At 35.5% G+C, this 23,119-nt stretch overlaps 1 protein-coding gene and 2 long non-coding RNA genes across 7 annotated transcripts in view; 1 reads left to right on the forward strand and 2 right to left on the reverse strand.

Annotated features, from left to right (window-relative positions):
- Positions 1-225: 225 nt before the first annotated feature.
- LOC135328240 (uncharacterized) lies at positions 226-6,887 on the reverse strand. Its single transcript, XR_010389036.1, has 3 exons — positions 6,555-6,887; positions 4,471-4,541; positions 226-816 (listed from the first exon to the last, which is right to left on the reverse strand). It is a non-coding gene; the product is annotated as an uncharacterized LOC135328240 (long non-coding RNA).
- Positions 6,380-21,661, forward strand: LOC112986095 (uncharacterized). The gene is made up of 2 exons (XR_003259930.2): positions 6,380-6,654; positions 20,721-21,661. It is a non-coding gene; the product is annotated as an uncharacterized LOC112986095 (long non-coding RNA).
- Positions 8,085-23,119, reverse strand: part of VEGFC (vascular endothelial growth factor C) — a 261,273-nt gene continuing 246,238 nt past the window's right edge. For all 5 annotated transcript variants that reach the window (XM_064510992.1, XM_064510991.1, XM_026105172.2 and 2 more), the window contains 4 exons: positions 17,822-17,973; positions 13,281-13,390; positions 12,691-13,021; positions 8,085-8,612 (listed from right to left, as the gene is read on the reverse strand). In XM_064510992.1, coding sequence (XP_064367062.1) covers positions 8,498-8,612; positions 12,691-13,021; positions 13,281-13,390; positions 17,822-17,973 — 708 coding nt within the window. In that variant the 3' untranslated portion in view covers positions 8,085-8,497. The remainder of the gene's footprint in view (positions 8,613-12,690; positions 13,022-13,280; positions 13,391-17,821; positions 17,974-23,119) is intronic.

A 23,119-nucleotide genomic window follows, 5' to 3' on the forward strand; every position in this document is an offset into this window, starting at 1 on the left:
TAATTCTCCCCTCTAATAGATTTTTAAGCCAGCTGAATTTAAGTAAATAGGCTCTTTTGTTCAAAATATTTTTCTTTATTAAATCCTTTCAGTGTTTATACCTGACTAAATATGAGGATGATAGCTTATTAAATGGAACTTTATTGGTTTCAATAAAGTATATAAAGTGTTAAATAATTACATCAACATTTAGCATCTCAAACCAAGATATGCTCTAAAAGAATCAAGTGCACACCAGGCAAGGTGAACATGGCAGATGAAAATTTAGCATAAACAAGTTCTGACTGTGTCAGTTTCCCCTACAAATTAATAAAACTACAGCAAAAATACAAAAAGATGTAGATATTTGTACATTGTAGAAGAATAGAGACTCATGACAATAGAGTTTTTTAGTCAAAGGAACAAAAATATGTTGTCTTATCCTAGATAAGTGAAGCATAGCAATGCAAACAGAAGGGATGAAGAGAACCTTTTCAATGTATATTGTGCAGAAAGATATTAGTACTTTCTGAGTATCTACTAGGTTTTATTTTACAGGGTAAATAGAGAAGCCCTGAGAGAATATACCTTGATGAAGTTTAGGCATCTAGTTATGATGCACTGACAACACAAGCAGTTCTAGGCATTTGCAGAAGTGCATTTTCAGGCTACAGAAACTTACTGTTGGAAACTTGCTTCTATGAATTGGTGGCAAATGAGTTTTTTTCGGGTCTAAGTTTAGGATATAGGTACCACTGTTGGCAGTTATGAAGGCAGCTGTGGATCTGATCCTTTGCTTTTTTCCTTTGTGTCCTGTGCTTCTCCTCATTACAGAGTCTTAAACGATAAATAAAGAAATTTTAAGCAGTGGCCCATCGGTATTCTTAAGACCTAATTGTTTGTTGGTACGGCACTTTGTTATGTTGCTGTTCTAACAGAACCTACACTGCAGGAACAGCATAGTTCAGAGACCAAAATTTGGTCTAAAGTAACTGTTCTAAAGCCCTTTGACTCTAATATAAAACAGTTTTGCTCTCAGTGGGGGGCGGGTATTTCAAATGTACTTAATCTTTATTATCACTTCATTAATGGTGGGATGTTTAATTTTCTCTGTATTAGTTTTTAGTCTTTCCATGAAATGTGCTTTGAGCTTAATGGTGTTGTTCACCCTCTTGAAAAGCTAATGAGAACTCCAGTAGATAGCCATATATTTGATTTTGTGTAAAAGCAATGGCAAAATTTAAAGGTGACATCTTCTCAAGCTACAGTATTGTAACAGCTATAATTAACTATTTGGTACTGTTAAGAGTTTTCAGGTAGAATGAGACTATATCAATGATTACGTACACTTCTTCCCTCTGTGAGTAATCAAAGCTATTGTAAGGAGCTCCTGTAAGGAGCGTGAGTGTTTGGTGACATTTACCAGGCCTTGCTACTCTGAAGACTGATCACAGTCTTGTAGTGATCCCATTAACACGAATAATACCATTTAAAGCAGAAGGAAGAATCAGTGATGTCAGCAACAAGCTGCCTTCTGCAGATGTCATGGTTTTGACTTGCCTTTAGCTAAACCCTCTTGATGTTCTACCTCAGAGCCCAAGAAGCAAAAAAAAAATTTTTTTTGCTTTCCTGACTATTGATTTATTTTTTTCTGGGGTATAGAGAAGCCCCCTGCATAATACAGTATAAACCATCTTGGGACTAAGCTAAAAGCAGTTCTGAGAAGCTGCCCGAGGTACGGGTCTCAGTAGAAGCCAGCACCTGGGAAGCAGGGTTGGCTGCAGCCTCACCCCGACTCGAAGTCCCTCAGGGAGGGTCGGTGGTGTCGGAACCTGCGTGCACAGTCTGCTGCGGATCCTGGCTCACGGTACTGTGAATAACTGAACTGGTACTGTAGGTTGTGAAAGGTAGATTAACTTGCTAGTTATTTATGCTTTTTTCGTATCATTGTTAGAGTTACTAAAATAAAAACCGTTGTTTTGGAAATATTTTTCAAAATAAACTATAGTTAAAGAATATAGTTCCTGTATGTTTTAAAGAACAATGACCTGTAACTAATAAAGCAAAGTGAAGGAAAATGTTAACTGGTAGATCTTCAATAGCTGAGGACTTGTGGATTCGTAAAATCTGAATGTTTATAACTTTAGTGCAATGTAAATCGAGTGTAGTAATTTACTGAATAAAGGAACTTTTAATGCTTTGATTCTCCTAAAGCATTACCTATTATTAATCTTATAGAACAGTATAATATTGTTTTATATATACACTTACATCACTATTAAAATATCTCTTACCATTGTGCTATTCTTGCAAATGAATATGTAGAAGTGCTAGCAGACAATCTCATGGTTCCCCCAGCATAAGATGACACTAATATATATTTGAAAACTGTTTTTTTTTTTGAAATTACCCTTGCCAAATGCCTAATATCTACATAATGCCTATATTTATATAAGTTTCTCATAGATTGGGAATGAATGTAAATGTTAGTACTGTATCTTCCTTTAGTGAAAGTAACTGACTTGGTTTTATCTTAGAAAAATATTTCAGTGTTTGCTTCTTTGAGCTTATCTTAATTGTGCTCTTGAGGTTATTTCCAGATGAGCTTCCAGGCAGCAAACCAGTTCATATATTTAGATTTTCTTGATTTTTCTGACTGCAGTACAAATCACAAAGTGCTTTAGTAACAGATAATTTGCTGCACTTCAGATTTAATATCTCTTAACTGGATGATTAAAAGCTCATTGAAGCGGCTGAAATTAATACAGCTATACCCACCTTGACTCTATGACGTTACCCCTGGACCAAGTTGAACTTAAAGTGTTTTATGACGTGGGAAGCTCTCTGTATCCAAATTACTAGTTGTGGACAACTGTGTGGCTTGGTGAAAAGCACATTCATCTTATGAAGGCAGCTGAGCTTACAAATACTATCTATCTTTAAAAGTGGCATTATCGGGATCCTTCTGGGAAGGATCCTGTAACCACATTTCATCTGTCTTCACAGGGATGTAATGCATCAAGGTGGGTAGGGTTGTGCTGTGCAGGAGCACAGACCTCAGGGGCTTTTGTGGTATGTTCCAAAAGTCATCTCACCTGCCCTTGAGCCCTGGCTTTTTTCCACACAATGTGAATGAGAAGTGAACTTAATTACAAGGCTGAATGCAGTTCCAAAATGCTGTGCTGGACATAGTTGAGGACTATGTCAAACTGGCATGAAAATATCCAGCATACTTCAGGGATTAAAGCTTGCGTTTTTTACAGGGAAAGCGATATCATAAATTGCCTTTTATGTTTTAAGAGTAATTTGCTACAGTGATTTCTGCATGGGCTAGTTTTATCTGCAAGTTTGCAAGTTTGCAAAAGATTGGGAAGCTCTTAATTCTCTGTAATCATTATTATTCTTTGCTTGCGCAGACGGGATTTGCACACTTGGAACGTGAAGTTTTGAGTCGTTCCTTTTCAGACTTCTTTTTAACTGTACCCACATGAAAGAACAAGTGGTAGGAACATCACTAGATTATTCCCAATGCTGGGGTGATTATTTAAACAATAGAGAAGAAAGAGTAGATTTTAATGGCAATATAGAGGAAAACAATGAAAATTTTTAGTGCGGGATTAGATATGAAAGGGAAACAGAAAGGTTAGAGTTAAGCGTGATATGTGTGAGAAAGGCTGAAAGGGAACTACAGATATTCTTATGCGGAGACTGAGATAGTGTCCAGAAATCGAAGAAGTAATTGAAGTTGAGAAATGGGGCAAAGGGGAAGAGTTCAGTGACCACATATGGCTGCTATAAATGTGCAGAAGTGATAAAGAGTTTGCTGAAATTCAGTTGAAAGGTCAGTGTCTGTCAGGAACAGATATAGGAATCCTTAACCAGGATAAAAATCTGAATCTACAAGTTGTGATTTTCATGGTAATGTTTTGCTGAGTAGAAAAGGGAATAAATGGTACTATACGATTTTCAGAAATTTCCATAGCAGTTTGCCAAACAAATGGCAATGCTTACACAAAAGAGCCAAGTATCATGTTTTATGATTTTTTTTTTCTGGAATGTACTATGTTTAGTTATCCAAGACATCCCCAAGCTAAAGTAAGTTCTGCTGCTTCACACCTTCAGACTATAGATAAAATATTATACACTGATATAATAAATTATTGAAATTTTATGAACAATGCTATTGTAAAATTGGTGACCTCATGATGCATGCTACTGTTTAGATTCCATTACAACATTTGGACATGAAAGTGTAGACAAACTGAATCCAGATTTGTTATTATATAAAGACATATTAAAGCTTTCCATTAAAATACATTAGAATATAAAACTAAAAAGATTTTTTTTTCCCTCCCTGAAATGTTTTGATCTATCCAGAGCCCTTTAAGAACTCTAGTCTAATCTGCAGTCTTTAAGCTGTATTAAACTGGCCTAATTTTATTAGGGCTTTGCTCCTAAATTAATAAATAATGTAAATAAATAAATAAATACCTGGTCCATTTGATCTTAGCATTTCAGCAGGAAATCAGAAGGTTGTCTTGTATTCTTTCCCAGCAGTTTATCTGAAGTGGGGAAGGGAAAAAGAAGAACAAAAGCAAGCTATTAAATAACTTATCCACTACTATTTTCACTTTTTTCAATAAAGAAAAAAAATCCTCCAATACTACAAATTATGGCTCTGTTATATTGCCTAAGTTATAAAAGTTCTTAAAGTTCTGAGTTGATCACCTTTATACTCTTCCACGCGAGGACAACCTTTTGTCCCTTGAAATAATGCAGTGTATACATGAATGTATTCTATTCCTCAGACTAATCTGCTGATGAGCATACTGGGTGCATAAATTACTCAGCTTTAGCACAAATATGATAGCTAGTTAGTTATACTTCTGGAAAAACAGAAACAGAGGGACATTAAATTTCAAGGGCATCTGAGGTTGTCACTGAGATCTGAAGACTGAAAACGAGAGTATTAAAAGCAATCTTAACACTGAGCCTTTCAAAATGCTACAGTACATCATATGCAAGATTTTATGCTGGCTTTTCAAATGGACCTGAGAGAATTGATTTAATACCAACTTGTTGAACATGAATTAAATAAGCATGTCAGCAGACTAACAACACCTCATACTGTAAATACTCTGTCCTTCAGTTAATACAGGTGCAGATGGATTGTTTCACATAATTTATGGTTTCCATATAATATGATATTGAGAGAGTATGGGAAATGTAAATTCCTGATGAAATGCAAGCATATGTCTGCTTACTATTAAATGTGATTCACTGCAGTTTCTCTCTTTCTCTTTTCCCTGTATTTTTTCTAGAAGGTATGGGGTGTTTTACACAGATGGTAATATAAACTTTTTATTCAGAGTGAGTGCAGAATAACTTGTGTATAAAATTATCACCTATATTTTGAATTATTCTTTTAGGCTGTATATTTTCATCCTTATTTATTTTAAATAATAGTAATACGCTGAGAACTGAAATTAAGACAAAAATTGCAAGGAGATTATAATTAAATAACACCTCAAAACCGAAAATGGTATAAATCTATCAGCTACTTCATATGATGCAAGGCAGACCCACTGCTATGCAGCTAGTGCCTCTACTCTAAATTTCCCCTCTTCCCCCACATAAGCATGAAGATGACTTTGTGACAGCACTGAGATAAACAGAATCACATTTTAGATCACAGAATGGAAAATTAGTAGCCTATACTAGTGATAATTTTGGTATAATTTGTTCTTGTGTTCAACATAAAAAATAGCTACTTTGGGGTAAAGCAGAACTGGAGAGCTTGATTACCAGAAGATGCAATCAACTGCTTGCATATGTTAGCCCACTCATCTGCATATCTGTGAGGATGGCTGCCCAATCGCTTGCCCAGACATAAACCTGATTTGTGGTATCTTTTCAAAAAGTCAGGTTTTTGCTTTCTTTAAGCATTAGTTTTACTTACTTAGTGATCTGTATTGTTTATATTCAATAGTCAATAGTATTCTGTGAAGTTAAGCAATTGAAAAAAATGCATTGAAGGAAGTTATTCTTATTGAATGTTGACGTTTGCAATTAAGTTGGAGTTTCCTATTCAGTGTGCTTATTTTTTAACTCCCTGTCATCCCAGCCCCTACCTTGCCTTCTAGGACTATGAACTGTAAAATGATGGGGTTTAGGATCTTGGAGTATAATAGCATGCTCAGTAGAAATCTGACTGTCTGCTTAACCAGACTGATTTCATTAGCTCTGTCTTAATGAAATCTTTTCAAACAGTTCAGCTGCATAAGGAAAGCTTTGCTCAGTTTGGTACTTTTTCGTTTGTACAATATTATAAAGTAGACTTTTTATAATCCACATATTTCTTGTTAGAATGCAATTTTGCTCTGCTTTCACTTCCTACTTTTTAATCACAGGTACAGATTATAAGCATTATGATTACATTATGTGTTAAATTTTGGCTTACTTGACCTGTATTTCTGGTTTCAGATTTGGTTTGTCCTCTCTCCACCCCTCCTCTTGTATATTTATTTACCTTGTATAGAAATCGGGAAGTTGTTTATTTTGGGAGCTTCACTTACCTTTTGTTTTCTTGAGACCTGATTACAGTTTGCTGTTTACTTGATATTTTGTGCTTCTTTCAAGCAGCTGACGTTCAAAAGTGGATGCCTGGATCTTCAGGTAATACTGAACTCAGTTTTGACCATTAAACCCTTGAGATTAGAGTGATGTTGCCAATTTAGACACCGATGAATTGCATGACTAATAATAGTCATCATCAGAGTAGTCATCATCAGAAAATTGTGTGTTTTTGTATCAGCATAAAGTTGTCTTTAGCTGCTCAGTTGTCATCCACAGTTCCACCCCTGCATCTGAATGCTGAGGCAACATAATAATAAAGACATTCCTCAGTATTTGTACACTTAAACTTTAGCCTGTTTGCATAATAAATGGCTGGCCTCTCAGGAGGAACTGTGGGGACCCTAGGCAAATGCTGGAATTTGTGAACTCGCATCTCGCCTACTTATTACACCAGTCTCAACCCACAATGGTAACTGAAAGTAGCTTTCACTCAGTTTTAGGAATTCTGATATCTAAATATGCAAGAATCTAGAAAAGCAGCCCCTACCTCCACCTTTCCAGGGACTAGTAATAGTTGCTATTTTATTAATGACACCTCTAGAAATCAGTACTCAGAACCAGCACTTTGGAATAGTGATTTCTAAAAAACATTTTGCAGATTTGCTTACTACTATTTCAAAAATCTTGCTCTGCAGTTTTGCTTGTTCCATTTGCTTGTTCCCAGTAAAGTTTGCATAATTTGAAAACTTCTAAATTCTGAAGTATTTTAATTCTGACTAGATTGTTCTATGCATATTCCTCATTCCATACAAATTAAAAAATCTTACCTCTTTTTAGAGCTGTAGATGTTTGTTTTAGCCTTCCCCAGATAAAGAGAAGTCCTGACAATTTTTTGTGCAGAGATTATATCAATCCACATTGGACTGATAGCAGCCCTTTCGTAGTCCCAGTGGAATGTAAATTATTTTCCTTCAAAGTATTTTGGCACATACATACATTGTCGACCAAGATCATCTGAGAGACTAGATGAAAGAGTAAAGCTGCATTGAAGCATTCTGAATTGTTCAGTTATAAATTTTACAACATTGTCTGTAAAAGCAGAGCTGACATTTCCATTTTCATGTGAATAACCTTCAGTAGATCATTATTTTATATTACACTTAAGGAATACTAACAGGTAATAAAACAAATGGTGCACATATTGGAATGTCAGTAGTTGCTGCTGGCCTTTAAACATAGTTGTTATTCTTGGGCAATGTACAGAATCTCCAATGTTTTCATTAGTTATTACTTGTACTTGCTTTGCTTGTTTAATTCTAAAGACAAATTCAGCGGACCATGAAATGCTAAGTATAACTATATTTCAAACTACACATACAACAGATATGAAAACGTGACTGTGGTCTCAATTATGCTTCTTTTCATAAAAGTGCTTTCTCTGAATCCCTCTTTCTTCCCTTTTTTGAACTCTAGTAATATGGCTGAATTGTAGCTCCTTTCTATGGACAGTCGATCAAACATTCTCACCATTACATAATACAATTTTCATTTTATTTTAAACATACTTTGCATGATATAAAAATATTGATCACAGTGAGCTTTAACAATTGTTACTGCTATAAACAGGAATGCTGCACAATGTTTTTAGTGGAAATAAATTATATAGTCATTATCTCTTAAAAAAAAAAAATCACAAGAAGGAGAACCTAGGCTGTTTGGTCATTGGCAGAAAATAAGTCCTTACTGAGTTCTTTACAAAACATGGACCCCAGTTATCTTCTACATTTGCTTTCCACATCTTGAAAAAAGCATAATGTGTCTGTCCCTGAAAGGCCCACAGGGTCTCTGGTGAACATTTAATTCCAAATATTAGCAAAGTTTCTGTTGTTCTTTTGTTCTAATGGAAAAATGTACACCAAAATAGCAAGTAGTGCTCTCTTCACTAATTCATAAGTGGTCTTTTCCAGTATGTAGGTACACAGCGGCACACTTCTTCACTGAAATAAAATCCAGCATCGCAGCGTTTCGTTCGAACTGTACATGGTGGTCTGTAACAACTAAAGAAATGAAAAAAAGTGGGCATTAATAAAAGTGATAGTTTACATTAATCTGGAATATAAATCTATGTAATTTATGATGCCATTGCTCTAAGGAACATTTAATTCCATAATTTAGTTCATGTGAATACATGTCTTTCAACTTCTGTTTATATTCTTACAACCCTTTTAATTGGATTATTCTTCACTAAAGAGACTCAAGAATGTTACTGAGGAGAAATTATGGGGTTTTATAACAGATATATTAATATTTTTAAAGTATTGCCTGGTTCTATTAATCTTGAGTAATACATCAGGATTTTTTATTTTGAAAACACAGTAATATTTTTCTGTACTTCAGTCAGCTTACTATGAGCTACTGAATGCTACCTGTTTGAGAGGACAATCCAGAATGAGCAGATAATCAAATCTACCATCTTCTTTGCCACGACTGTCTTATTCGCTAATACAATAGTCATTTATATGCATATGTTGCACTATGATCCTGATCTTGAAAATGAGAGTGTACTTGAACTCCTGTAGATCCTCACTGAGTCCAATGGGGATATATCTATACTTCATATTACATCTATGTCCATTCGGAAGTAGGATCAGAGCCTGCATGTTTCTGGTAAGTCTTAAAGGAGAAAGGACAGAAATAGTACCTACTTAAATAAAGTAAATTTAATTGAAATAGATCATTAACTCACTAATCACATCTACCTAAAAGTCAGGAGAATTTCTTTTCACAGATTATATGACTTAAAAAATAGAAGCTATACAAAGATAATATCTGTGGTTGTCCCTGAACTCCTCTTCCTTTTTCCTTTTTTTTATTTTTTCTATTAAAACAACAACTTGACCTAAAATAACCTTACAACAACAATGCTAAATACTTTCTGGTGTATAATGGAGACAAAGCACAAGTCTGAGTTTTTTTCAGACATTGGCAATGAGTCAAAAGAGAAAAGTATATGTTTCAAATTTCAACACAGTTATACTTAAAACTTGCATTTAAATAATGTGTCTGTGAAACACTGATATTATGATCTATTATGATAATTCGTACTTACTTCGGTTTAAAGACATTACAGTATATTATATTAAGGCAATTTAGGTATCCTCTTCCCCAGGCAATTTCTTTGTTTCAAGCTTGTGGTTACTTTTATTATTGTTGCAGATATGTTAATATGATGCATGCTTATTTTGGATACCAAGTTGCCAGTTTGCAATAATTTATGATATGAGGTCTGGATTACAGTTATGTTCATTGAGGCCAATTAGTTTAACCAATGAACATGGATATGAAGAAAGCAATAAGGGATGAGGAAGACAGCAACCATGGCATTAATTAACTTGTCATATCTTGTTCTGTGTTTTCAGTGTCACTAATCATAGATTATTTCACCAGCGTGACTTATTTGAGAGTAGCATTACTTTGTGCTAGGTGTAATAACTCTTAATATAGATACTTGGGATCAGAGTAACAACTCAAGGAAATCTCCCAAAGCCCTACTGATCTTTTGTCCAAAAAAATTCTGGAAACAGTAGTAAAAGCCAACAAAAATCACACTGACACTTGCGAGAGACAGTGAAAGCAAGCGAGCAAGTGGACTGAACTATCTTCCATCTATTTCCCAGAGGAACTCTGTGAGCAAAGGGGACATCAGCAGTAGGCTTGTACTCAGCAGTAGGCTTGTACTCAGAAGAAAGTACTCCACAGAGATGTAATGGATCAAACACTGAACTCATTTTTGCCTTTCTCTGCCATGAAAGATAGAGTATTTGAGGTACTGAATGACAGTATAACGAAAGAAAAGAAGTAAGAAAAGAATGAAAGACAAAGCCAAGCTCTCCTCCCCCATCTGTGACGTGTTGTACATAATGAAAAGCAGTTGTGCAGTCATGAAATATGAGGAGTCCACTTTCTTTAGGATTTGTGCCTCTTAGTGAATTGTGAACTTCAACGTAACTTTGCTGCAGTTGACGAGTACAAAGCATCTCTCTCACACGAGTTTCTTGGTGTCTAACAGCAGCCAAGTTCAGATTACTACAGTATTCCTCTCAGTTTGGACACTGCAACAGAACAAGAAACCTCTTTCTCTTCTAAAGGCTTTGCTGCTAAGTTACTTAGTTATCTGATCCTGTCAAAACTGGCCAAAATCAACTTCTGAGGTGATAGCACAGGGTGAGTAGTAGCACAGTCATTGTAACTAAATGTGGCTTCCTTAGGAGACTGCTGAACAACAGAGATCAGGTCTTTCCAAAGATTTAGGCTGAATGTTGTTATGGAGTGCTTCCACGTTGCACTTGATGTCTGTGTTGTTGAGCTAGGTTGGGTGAGTCACTTCTAACTTTGTCTTTATGGTCAGTAACTGTGATTTTGCTACTGAACACCCAGGTTTGAGATTCTGGAGGTTCTAAGAGCTCCACAGATGAAACTGAAGTAGAAATGCTGTCTTTAGTGGTGGTTGCCATCATCCTCATCGCCATTATTGACAACCAGGATTTTTTTTTAAGATGGGGGTGCATGTGCATGTACGTGTGTGTACACTGTACTTTGTAAACAATTTTTCATTCCCATCCTCTGGACCAGAGGCTGACACTAGAGCCAGAGGCACTTTAGGTCCAGGGCAGAAAAATTTAGGTGCTTCATAACAAGGATCTAAAACAACTAGCCCTCTGTACAGGGAGCTGCCTTGGATGCGGATACAAGATCCTGCTCCACCCTAGGTCTTAGGCATCTTATGCAAATTTAGAGAAAGGCACCTCCAGTTACTAGGTCTCGTAACAGCAAAGAGATCTTTTTTTCAAAAGACAAACAGGAGGTTGCAGGGGGTTTTTTCTTCCTTTTACAGAAGACTTGAGACAGAGCCAAAATGTGAGAAACCTAGGCTGAGTCCTTTCTTAAAAAGGAGGGATTGCATCTTCTATTACCCTTGTCAGTGCTACTGTCTACAGGGCTATTGGTAGTAGAGCTATAGAGTTACACTATATACGATTCTTTCTCTCTTTCTCAATACAAAGGAGAAGTGCTTAGAAAAGAGAAACACCAAAAAGTATCCTATGTCATACTGAACCTGGAAGCAAGAAAGAGATTCAAGCTCTTTATAGCATTCAGTCACAACACAGAGAAAAGCTTGGCTCAATTCCCTCCTTAAAATACTAAGTCATTAATTAAATAACAGTGGCATCAGATATGTATTATAGCATTTCTTAGCTTTTTAAATACCTGACTTTTCCAGTTGTGAATGTTGTTTCAAATAGTGGCTTGTATGTGTAGCACTGTTGGAAATGCACGTTAGTGCACTGCTATAATTCCTTTTTGTTTTACAGTAAGCTGAGTAGGCCCCTGGTGATAAAGCAGTATTATATATAACCTACCTCAGCAAAATTATATGAAGCAGAAATAATATTGTTTGTTTTTTAGAACTTAGAGCCATTCCAATTTTTGTATATAGACTGCTACTGCAACTGATGTAGAAGTCATGGAAAGAAAAGCTCCTGTGATGTATAAAGAAATTGCAGAGTTTTCTGTCTGACCAAATCCCATTTTAAAGGATAAATGTGAGCATTATACTTTAGGGTTATATATGTCTACTTTTCCACAGAAGTCTCCCAGAACTACAAGACTTGTTACACACTCATAAATCTTTAGTAGCATCTGAGTGAAACGAAGGATATGCAAAATTTTAGAAAGTAAAATGAATGATGGTATCTCCAGAACTAACTCTAGCTATGACTATTTCAATTAGCTGAATTGCAATATTCAGTTCTTGTAGAAAATACAGTGGGATTTTTAAAAAGCATAAAAACCAGGGAGCTTGACTTTATAGCATGTCCTTACCATGAGATTTAATTAATTAGGAAAAAAATTTCATGAAGTACTAATAGGAGAGATTACAAGAAACTAAATATACTTTAAAATATTTATTCTGCCTAGATGCTTCCTTTTAGAGATGATAAAAGTTATAGAAGAAAACCAAAGAGAAGTTGATGGTTAACTTGTGGCTATGAAGTGATTCAGCAACACAGCTAATAAACACAAACTAAAATTTTATGCCCAAAACATAATGAAAAGGTTAAAGACTTAGGTTACCTGCATGTCTGGTGATGGAACCTTTTTCCTTTTAAGAAGCATTTATTGGGAGATTCTATACATTCACAGGTGCATTTTGAAGGATTTAGTGGCTGATGTTTAGGACAGGTCTTTTTACATACACACTGGCATTTATCTTCATCAAATTCTTTGTTGGGCCCACAGGAAGTAGGGAGAAGTTTGTTTTTGCACATGCACTGACATGATGCTTTATCTAATTCTTTGTGAGGTCCACAGCTTGAGGGCCGCACACCTCCTTTGCAGACGCATTGACAGGTTTCTTCATCCAGCTCTTTGTTTGGTCCACAAATATGGAATCCTTCGAAAGTGTCTAGAAATCAGGCAGAGTTGTTACATCATTACCAGAATTTTAACTGTATCTATTTCCACATTTCCAAGTGAAGAAATAATGTCACAGTCATATCTGGTAAAGTGTTTTAAGAACAAAAATAATTCAAAAGAGAGGCAACATTCAGTAAGAGCATTAAAAAAGAGAAAGATTCAACTATTTAATTTTCAGAGTTTTTATTTTTCCTTTAGGTAAATAAAAACATGGAACTACATCTAATACTTTAGGTAAAACTACCTACCAGTATCTCCAAGGTGAGAAGAGAAACCAAAATCGTGTTGTGCCAAACATCGGCAAATTTGATTATTCCAGATATGATTTTTTGGACAGGTCTTGTTTGCCATGTGGCACCTATGGAATAAAATATACTGTTAATTTATTACCATAAGAACTCAAGAGGAAGTCAGTTGTAGGCACCGATCACATTTACTCCCTTCTGTTACAAAAATCTTCTGCCAAGCTTGAGTTCATTCATAATTTCATTTTCTGCTCCTGTCAAATCTACTATCAGCGGAGGTCCTTCCCATTTCAGAAATGTTCAAACATTTGTTGAAGTTACCATTTCACAGTTCAAGTTTTAGCTCTAACTTGTAGAAACTATTACTGGTGATTTCCTCATGTAGGTTAGTAACAGATTTAACTCTTAAATGTAAACCTTACATACAAAATAGACCAGTGTAAAAATTACTTGTGTACCAAACAAGTGCTAACAGGCATAAATTTCTACATTGCCTTTTACAGTACAAAAATGCTTTCACATGTATAGCCATCAAAAGATAGCTGATAGTGGTTTCCACATTAATGCTGTAGACTGAACTGTGATTTCAAATAAGACCACATTATCAGGTTCGCCTCCCCTTTATAAGAAAGTTCTAAGTCATTTACTGGCTCTTTCTCAATAGCCACTCAAATCTTAGACAGCTTTCTTGAATCTAATCCTTTCTTGACTCTAATATAATCTTTGGACTTCCTTGGTGATGCCCCTTCTCAGCAGACATGAAAGACAGTAAAAAATTCTAACCGTTCAGTGCTCTACAGCTGCTGGAGTTGTGCTGCCACAGTAGTGCTGCAAAAGAAGGCAAAATATCCTAACAGCAGCTGGTCTCTTTTTAAATGATGACTGAACTCAACTAGTAGGTCCACCACAAATAGAATATTTATGTATATTATTTGATCTTTCTTGCTTGCAATTTCTTTATCACCACAGGTGACATTACAGGTTTTAATGAATCATGCCTAATTTCATGCATCTAGTCATTTATGCATTGTTTCTGTAATTATTCCTAATATTCTCATCTGTTAAAACAGTATATACATTGTATATTTTAAGTATTTTTTTCATTTCCCTGAGGAGCTGCATTACTCATCATCCAGAAATGCAGGTGCTAGGACATTCTTCCTTGATTATCAAGTATACCACTCCCCTTCACCGCATTAAACAGCTTTTTGCCAGTAATGACTGCTGTAGCTTAATGTTATCCTGCAATGCCTCATGTTTTATCAAGCTGTCAATTGTCATTTCTTTCTGCTAATGATCTCACTCGGGCTCCCTCACTTGGCTACTTTTCCTCTGGGCATGTGTGTTCTTTTTCCTATCTCCTGTTTCTGCTTGAGAAATTGTGCAGAGAATTTACAGATGTATTACTGTATTCTGTTTAAAAAACAACTCAAACCCAGAGTAGCCTGGCTCTAGCCAGGCGAGTTTTAAACTAAATACAAAAGGCAGCCAGGGGTGACAGCGTGAAGAAAACCTCAAGCACGTATGAACCATAGAGTAAGACAGTGTTCGTAACAAAATCAAGTTACCAAAGAACTCAGAGGGAACTGAATGTATTTCAGTGCCAGGAATCGAGACAACAAGCAAAAGGAACTGCTTGCTTGCACGTTCTACCCTGGTGGCCGGTACTGAAAATTACAGAAGGGAAGATTCATATGGCTCAAATTTTTAAGTGATTTATCACAACATTTTAGGAAAGTTCAAGAGGGCCAAAAAGATCAGAGGCATAACACTTTTTGCAAAAAATTTCACTACCTTTTTCCAAGTCATTGTCAATTTGGAAAAAAAAATTATGCTAACTTGTTATGTGGCAGTATCCAAACAGATAATATGCAAGAGAAGGAGATACTTACTGTACAACATACATCCAAACCACATCTAAAATATGCCTGTCTGCTCTGTAAGCACCTACCTACAACAACATGGGGAAAAAATCGTCATGGAGACTTTGATTTATGTGATGTATAATGAAGGCCCAAACAAAATAATTGCCAAGGTTCTGCAGTAAAAAGTGACAATTTTCTAATTCAATTGCATCTCTTGACAAAATGCTATATAAACAGAGAAGAGTACAACTCAAGATTAATCCAGGAGGTATTCTGAAACACTGGTTAACGTGAACTAACATGTCTCAGCTCCAAAAATATGTGAAGGTAGCTACTACTTTTTAGAAGGAAAAAGCAAAACAAAATGGGAGAAGAGGAAAAGAGCTAGACGTTAATTCTCATGATGACGCTATGCATAAATTTTTTTTTAAGCTTATTAGGTTATAAAAAATGATCTACTATTTCCATACTATCTGGCATGTCATTTTTCTCTTCTTTCTCATGTGTGCCTGTATGCCTGCGCCAGGGCACAATCCAGCCTTGAATTCCTATCAGATCCCAAGTGTCACTATCTTAAAAAACAAAGGCTACAGTCTTAGCCTATTCTTTCCAATAACATGCAAGAAAGACATTACTATACCACCGCTAAAGTGAGCATGTAGTTAAATACATGTACACATGCAGATCTGCCACTGTGACAAAAAAGCAGATTTCCGCAGTTTTGGCTTTATGACAGTTTCACTAGCATACAATTCTGTACAAAAAACGCACTCCAGATGATGAGAGTAAGGACAGTGAATACTTTGGACTAGACTAGAACTATGCAGATCTTTTGGGATTATGTCTTTGATACTTAAAAAGTTGAATCAAGCTGAGAACTTTCTATGAGAGTTGGGAATCCGAGTGGACTCTGTAAAGGCACCCATCAGCGTTTTTAGATGGCTAAATACTTTTAAGTTTAAAATCCTTTTAAAATAAGGCTTTTTAAAAGAAAACAGAAGAAAAACCCCTGTTGAGTGTTTCTAGATTCTAAATATTAAAGTAAAGATGGCGCTAGTACTAGAAAAAGCCTTTATATGTTCTGGTCTAATACTTCTCAGCCTTTTGAAGTACGAGTCCTTACTCACAAAACAGCTACTTCCTGTGTATATTGGTCAAAGCCCCCCTGTATCTATACGCTTACTTCCCTGTCTAAAGGTAACTGAGCTGTTATTTGCAATTTAAAGACAGTTAACTGTTTTCTGGCTGAAGTAAACACTTGCAGTAGTAATTACAACTGCTCTCACTGTGGAAGAACGGAGAAGCTGCCAACAGTCAGTGTAATTTGACTCCATTATTTACTTGAGAGTTTTCACGTTTTATAATCTGTTAATTAGGCAATTACTTATTAATAGATTTATTTCCAAACCACTGTTTATGACCCACATTTTGATAAAGAAATTCAGTAATGTCAATTGAAATATAATATAATCTGTATTAAGCTAGAGCACGTCAGAAAACATCCAGACTTGAACTGCATGAAAACACAGGAAGAACTAACTTCTGTGGATATTTTCCTATTCACTTGCCTTATTAAAAATGCAGATAATTAACTCTAGTTCAGCTTCCAGCCCTTGGTTCTTCTGTAAAACAGCTCTTAGGCTGTTACGTATTTTTGTTCTACTAAATATTTATACATCATGAATCACCACTCAATCTTCTAAAATGAAGGGCATGAGTTCTTTAAGCCTTTTAATAGCAATTGCTTCAGTGTTAGATTTTGTGTTTAATTTTAAGGTTTTGGAAGAAAAAAGAATTGGATGCTATGTTCCCATAGCACTTTTCACCAAGCCTATAAGCTAAACCAAATCTATATGCTAATTTTCTGGATTGCCCACTAACTCTTTATTTCCCCTTCCCACTCTGTTTTCGTTTTCACTTCTGAAACGTGGAAATGTCCAAAAAGATTTTTAGTCAAAGATTTCCTAAGAACAGGGTTTTTTTTCCCCTCTTTAACAGCTGCTCACAGGAAAATAGTTTAAGAGAGAAATGTTGAGTCTTGCTTACTTCCTACAATAAGTATTTTTGGATAGCTTTTCTTGTCATTTTTTTTTGAGGTTGATTTTATCCTTTCTGAAGGTTGGAATCATTTATTGACTTGATCAATAGTATCATATTTTGCAGGTAGAATACATAGGTTGCTAAATTTGAAGATCCATATACCAATGGCAAATTCTTATTAAAGTCAGTGGCAATTTTCTGTAGACAAGAATGAGTAAGATGAATAAAGACCTTCAGAATTTGGCCATCTGAAAGCATTCATACCTCCAGTTACATGGTACTTCACTATTTACTCACGTCTTTGAATAATCATATATTGTTATATAAAATTATTTTTCATGTTTTCTCTAAGCCTCAATCGCATTTTAGCTCTTTCCATGAAAAACGTCTTATAACATTCATTTTGATTTTTAAATGACCTAGCTCCAGTTTACACAACTGCATAAAAGGTAGTCTGCTAATTATTTCAGTAACATTCCTTCCATGTAAAACAATATTAGTTCCTTTATAAAATTTTGCATTCTGTTACTAGTGTCTATAAGCTGACCTATCTTAATTGTAAAAGCTTTGAACATTATTTTAAACCTAATTTCATAAGCTTGCTCACAACATGAGAGGAAAGACAGGGTCCGTACTTACTGAGTTTGTGTTGCTGGCAAGGCACGTCTTATGATAGAATGAACTTGTCTGTAGACATCCAACTTGGACATGCATCGGCAGGACGTGTGATTGGCAAAACTGACGGTTACAGGTTTAGGGCCATGAGAGAGTGGCACTGTAATCTCAAACAACTACAAAAAAGAAAGAAAAAAGAACTGTTTATAGATCAGTAACAGTACAACTAAAAATAATATAACCACAAACAAAAAAAGCTATAAGGAAGTTAATTCAGGGTTTTTGTTCCTTACCATCATTTGGTGGCATATACAGCTATACTACTAAGTAATCATTATGTACAAAATGAACACAATAACTATGTTATGCCAGTTGACACATTGCCCTGTTACGTGCCTATTTGCTTACTATGCACTTAAATTAAAGCTGTTAAAAAAGGAAAATGTACAAAGAACTCATTCTTCAAGAGAAAATGACTTTCAAATTGGCAGTCTTTTTTAAAAACAAAACTTAATATTTGGTAGGTGCTACAGTCATCCAAAAAGTCAGAAAACAAGAATAATTTAAAAAGGGAGTAAGTTAGAACATAATATGTCAGCGCTAGAGTTACAGAGCTTGTGTAAAACAGCAATATATTGGATTTAGGTCATAACATTTTTGGATGAACATGTTTATAACTACAGCATACTGTATTTTTCACTTTCCAATATTTTTATCACTGCAAATTATATGCTTACCCTAGCAGAATGCATCTTGAGTTCATAGAATTTTTCTTTCAGGACAATAAAACATGATTATTTTAATAACAGTGATATTTACGTGAATCCATAAATTCCTGCTTTTAGTGGGAAATACAGTTCTACTGATGGAAGAGCAGAACTTCAGCAATACTTTGTGGAAAAAAGTGAACATGAGATAACTAACTGACAAACAGCAAGACTCATTTCAGTATTTAACTCAGGACATTCACTTTATCAAATTAAGAATATTTCCCTTTAAGATTCAAATCTTGATAGTTTCCTAAAAGTCAGGACAAATGCTTTACGTCAAATTCTAAAAAAAAAAATCACTTCCTTTTTTGTCATATTATAAATAACATAATAGTGCCCAGCTGCCATTTAGGTGTTTACTCACTTTGTGGAATACATTTAAGAATCTTTCTATATCTTCTGGGGATTTAAGTACTTTTTAAAATATTGTCTATGTTTTTTATTCTAGTTCCAGTGGATGGGACTGCATATCATGACACATTAACTTTTTGCTGAAATTTATTTGCAATCTTATACTTCCTTATAATCAGTAACTTCATACTATGGCATACAGGCAGCATGCAAACATAATGAAAACCCTGATAATTTTAAAAAATTCAAAATACAAAGCATATTTACTAGCATGTCTTGAAAACAGTATGTTGCACTGATACATGCAAGTGAGCACATGTATTCAGGTACACACAAGGTGAAAGGATGCTTGTGCAGCCCATGATGCAGCTTGTACTACTGTCATGCTCAAACCGTGGAGTTTAAAGTCAGGCTTCATAAAGTGTAATCAATTCTGATAAATATTCCATATTTTACAAAACAAATATTGTCAGCATTTAGTGACTGAACCTTTAAAAATATTTAACATTGGAGTGTCATCGTACAAGAACTGAATCGGCAAAGATATTGAATTGTCATCTTACTCTGTTACAGACCGCAGCAATGCTATTATTTTTGCTCTACCTTTTTTGTTAACAAACAGGATTTTTACTCTGGTTCTGTCCGTGTAGCACCTTTACAAAATACAACCCCTCTTATATCAGTTTTAAATGTTGTTTTTTCAACAGAGTTTCTGAAAATGCAAACTGATACACATTTATTTCTGGAGAAGGAGAACCAAAAGCGAAAAAAAATTCCTGTATCTTCCAAGGACAGATGAAAAAACTGTCTGTCCAGGGAGCTACCATGGAAAAAATTTCTCTTGCTAGTTAGAGAGACTTCTAGCCAAAGCACATTAACGTTTGGATTCCTGCTCCAGTGGCAAAATAAATAACCCTTTTTAAAGTTTTGGTCCTCAGAGGCATTATAAGATAATGGGACAAAGATTTAAAGATTAAAGATGTAAAGTTTAAAGATTTGTCCTAATAAAATGATTTCTAAGCAAATGTCTGCTTTTCTCAAACGTAATTATCACCAGACAAACCTCCAGGGTTTTCACTGACTTCAAAACAAACCTCTGGAAAGAGACTTTCTATCAGCTTTTTATTATACTTATAATCCTCTTTGGCTTGTCAACCAGTATTGGCTCCTCTGTCCTTATCTATTATAAAAGTTCTTTCACATTAATCACCAAAGCCATTCTTATCAATATGTCTCATCCAAAAAAAGCAATGATTATTACACAGAGCTATCAGTTTTTTCTACTAATATTTTATACAAGCATGTACCTATGCATTTCATTTTAAAATATTCACCTATTGGAGGCCTTTGTAGTTTTTATTACAATGCACTAAATGCACAAGCTAGCCAGCAAATTGCTGGGATGGGAGGAAGGTTGTGTTTTAAGAGGCAGAAAGGACCATGTTTTTTTTAAAATAGCTTTAATTTGTGCATACAGTACACATTTGAGAAAATAGATGTGAAGTTCTTTGGGCTTCTGTTTTTTAAATACTGATCTCCATACAGGTGCCATAATGCACCTACACCTACATATGCCTGACTTCCACCTCTTCTTAAAAGCTGTGCTTTCAGAAGGACAGTGTAGCAGTTGAGGCCTCTCTGAAAAATTTGTCCATATAATACTCTACAGATGTGAAAGACTTTAATATATTAAATATCTTGCAAATACATGTATATGAATATAAGGGGCAGAACAAAGGGTATGGATGTAGTTATAATATTATATGTCCAAAGGGAATCTTGTGTTTTCTGTGTTCTCACAGGACAGCGTGAACTTCCTGCTCTGAAGCCGAAATAAAAGCCCACTACAGGGAGAACTGATAAAACCCAGTAACTGGAGACAAGCACGATTCTTTGCATCAAGCAAACTGCAGCTGACTTGCAAAAGGGGCCTGTTCCGCACTTGCTCTACTCCGGGACTGGGATCAGTTTGCCATGCTGCAAATTGTAACAGACGCCGGACTGCCGGACAGGGCAGCACAGGGCTATTGCTACAGTCTCAAACCACCAGGACCAAAGAGGTCCCTGCCAGTCCAGTAAGTCCTCTGGATGAGTTGCACAAATACACTAAGAGAAATTTCAGTAAAAGTCTTTGAGCAGGACTCCAATTCTGAGCTGAAACATGATTCATCTCCAACTCCATTTATCTCTCCATTTAAACTGTGAAAGGTGTCTGTTTAGAAGCAAACGTTGCTAACAACTATTCTCATCAAAGTGTCAGTATTACAACTCAAAAAGCCTAGTTAAACAGTGTAAAGCTAGACTAACTTCTTTGACTTCAGAGAATTACTTTCAATTCATTCAGCTGAATTCTGTTAGCAGCAACGCGTTTTACGTCAGCCGCAAATAGTTACTGTTCATGCATAGAGCCAACAGAACAAAACCAAAGTTTATGTTAGAAATTAGATTATACCAAATTTGATATTACATTTCTAGCCCTCACTTTCGGTAAGTGGTGGAGATTATACATGAACTAGCATTTTGAAAAAGAACATATGCAAGATCTATTTTCCTTACTGGAAATGGCAGAAGTAAGATACTGGGGTTTGAATATTGGAAATATTCTTCTTACAATTTTTGTTTGCACGTGCTATTAGTATACTATATTCTGATGCGTACTCAAAAAGCAGCTATTTATATTTCTTTTCTGAGAACAAAAATATATCAAGCAGGGAATTCACAAGAAATAAATTTCTGAAAAGTATTTGTTACTGAAAATGTGTGTGTTTAATACTCAGTATAATTCTGTTTATGTAATGTCTGATATTTTAAAACAAGATCCATTCTAAAACAAATCTACATTCTGCTCTTGGCTGAGATAGCACCATCTCTGAATCCATTGAAGCTGCTGAAGTGAAAGTGAATAAACTGTATATTTGTAACTTGGTTTTGAATCATCACATCTTAAAAGACATTTCATTTAGATAAGATCTGACCTTCAGTTATGCCTCCTCTTTTTTTCTTTTTTTTAAGCATCTTTAGTTTAACTTTTGTTAATCTCTGCCATCCAATAGAGCCATGAACCCAACATCTGTGGTCACTATGGGGAACGCTTGGCAACACGTAACAGTCAAATGTCAATATCTAGAAAGGATTTTTGCAAGAGAAATGCAGCATAGCATCTGTGTGTGAGGCTAGATCTTGGCTGGCTTCTTTTCTGGCACTGCTGATGGCTGCCTGGTGCCCATGTGGGTACCTCTGGGGCTGCTTGGGGATGAGAGAGGATAGACTGGATGATCCCTCATGCAGTTAAGGAACTGCTTCTTAAAGGGCCAAATCTTCCCTCTCTTCTCTGCTTCAAATCATGGTAAGGATTGAACTAATACAGGCAATAGAGAAAAGACATTTCCTTCAGGCCTGTTTCTTCAGGGGTTGATGCCTAAAGGATAGACATTCAGGACTAAAGACCCTGAAGAATGAGTTTCAATCCCCAGAAGAACAGAAGATCAGACACTAGTAAGGATTTGGGCAGTTTCTTCAGAGCGGAGAGTCTTTTTTGTTCACTATTTTGTGAAAACTGTTAAATTACATTAAATTAAAATATATTAAAGAGTAAATTAAAGTGCATTAAATAAGCATTGCTAAAGTTGGACAAAAATACTAAAAAAAAACAAAACAACAACAACAAAAACCCAGACTTAATTTGCTTATGTTGTCCTGGGCATAAGTGCTACCTATCATCTATTCTGAGCACTGCATGAGGTTAGAAACTCAATGGAAAAACAACCACCAAAGCAGTAACTGATAGCAAAATTAGAGAGTATTACATACTAAGGAAAAATTAAAAACACACAAAATTACAGCTAAGCCTCTGTTCCAGCCTCTTCCACATGAACTAACATGGTAGCAGAAATCAGTAATATTCTGTTAATCTGAGTATCTAACACATACTAATGGAAGTCCTATGCATCTGAAGAACAGTTGAAAAAAATACATGTTGTTAATGCATTTCACAAGAATTTAACACCTCCCATGCTGTCAGTCTGAGACGGTTTTGTCACTGATATCTAGCTTGCAGATCTTCCAGTCTTTCTCATCCTTTCCAATATTCTTCTTCAAGACACTGTGTTCAGGCCTTGCCTCCCTAGGTCTTTACCCAATGCAATGATTCTCCATGCCAGCCTCATTCCAGCCTGGCCACGGGTTTTCTAACAGGCACCAA

The sequence above is a fragment of the Dromaius novaehollandiae genome, chromosome 4 (assembly GCF_036370855.1).
Source record: "Dromaius novaehollandiae isolate bDroNov1 chromosome 4, bDroNov1.hap1, whole genome shotgun sequence".
Taxonomy (NCBI): domain Eukaryota; kingdom Metazoa; phylum Chordata; class Aves; order Casuariiformes; family Dromaiidae; genus Dromaius; species Dromaius novaehollandiae.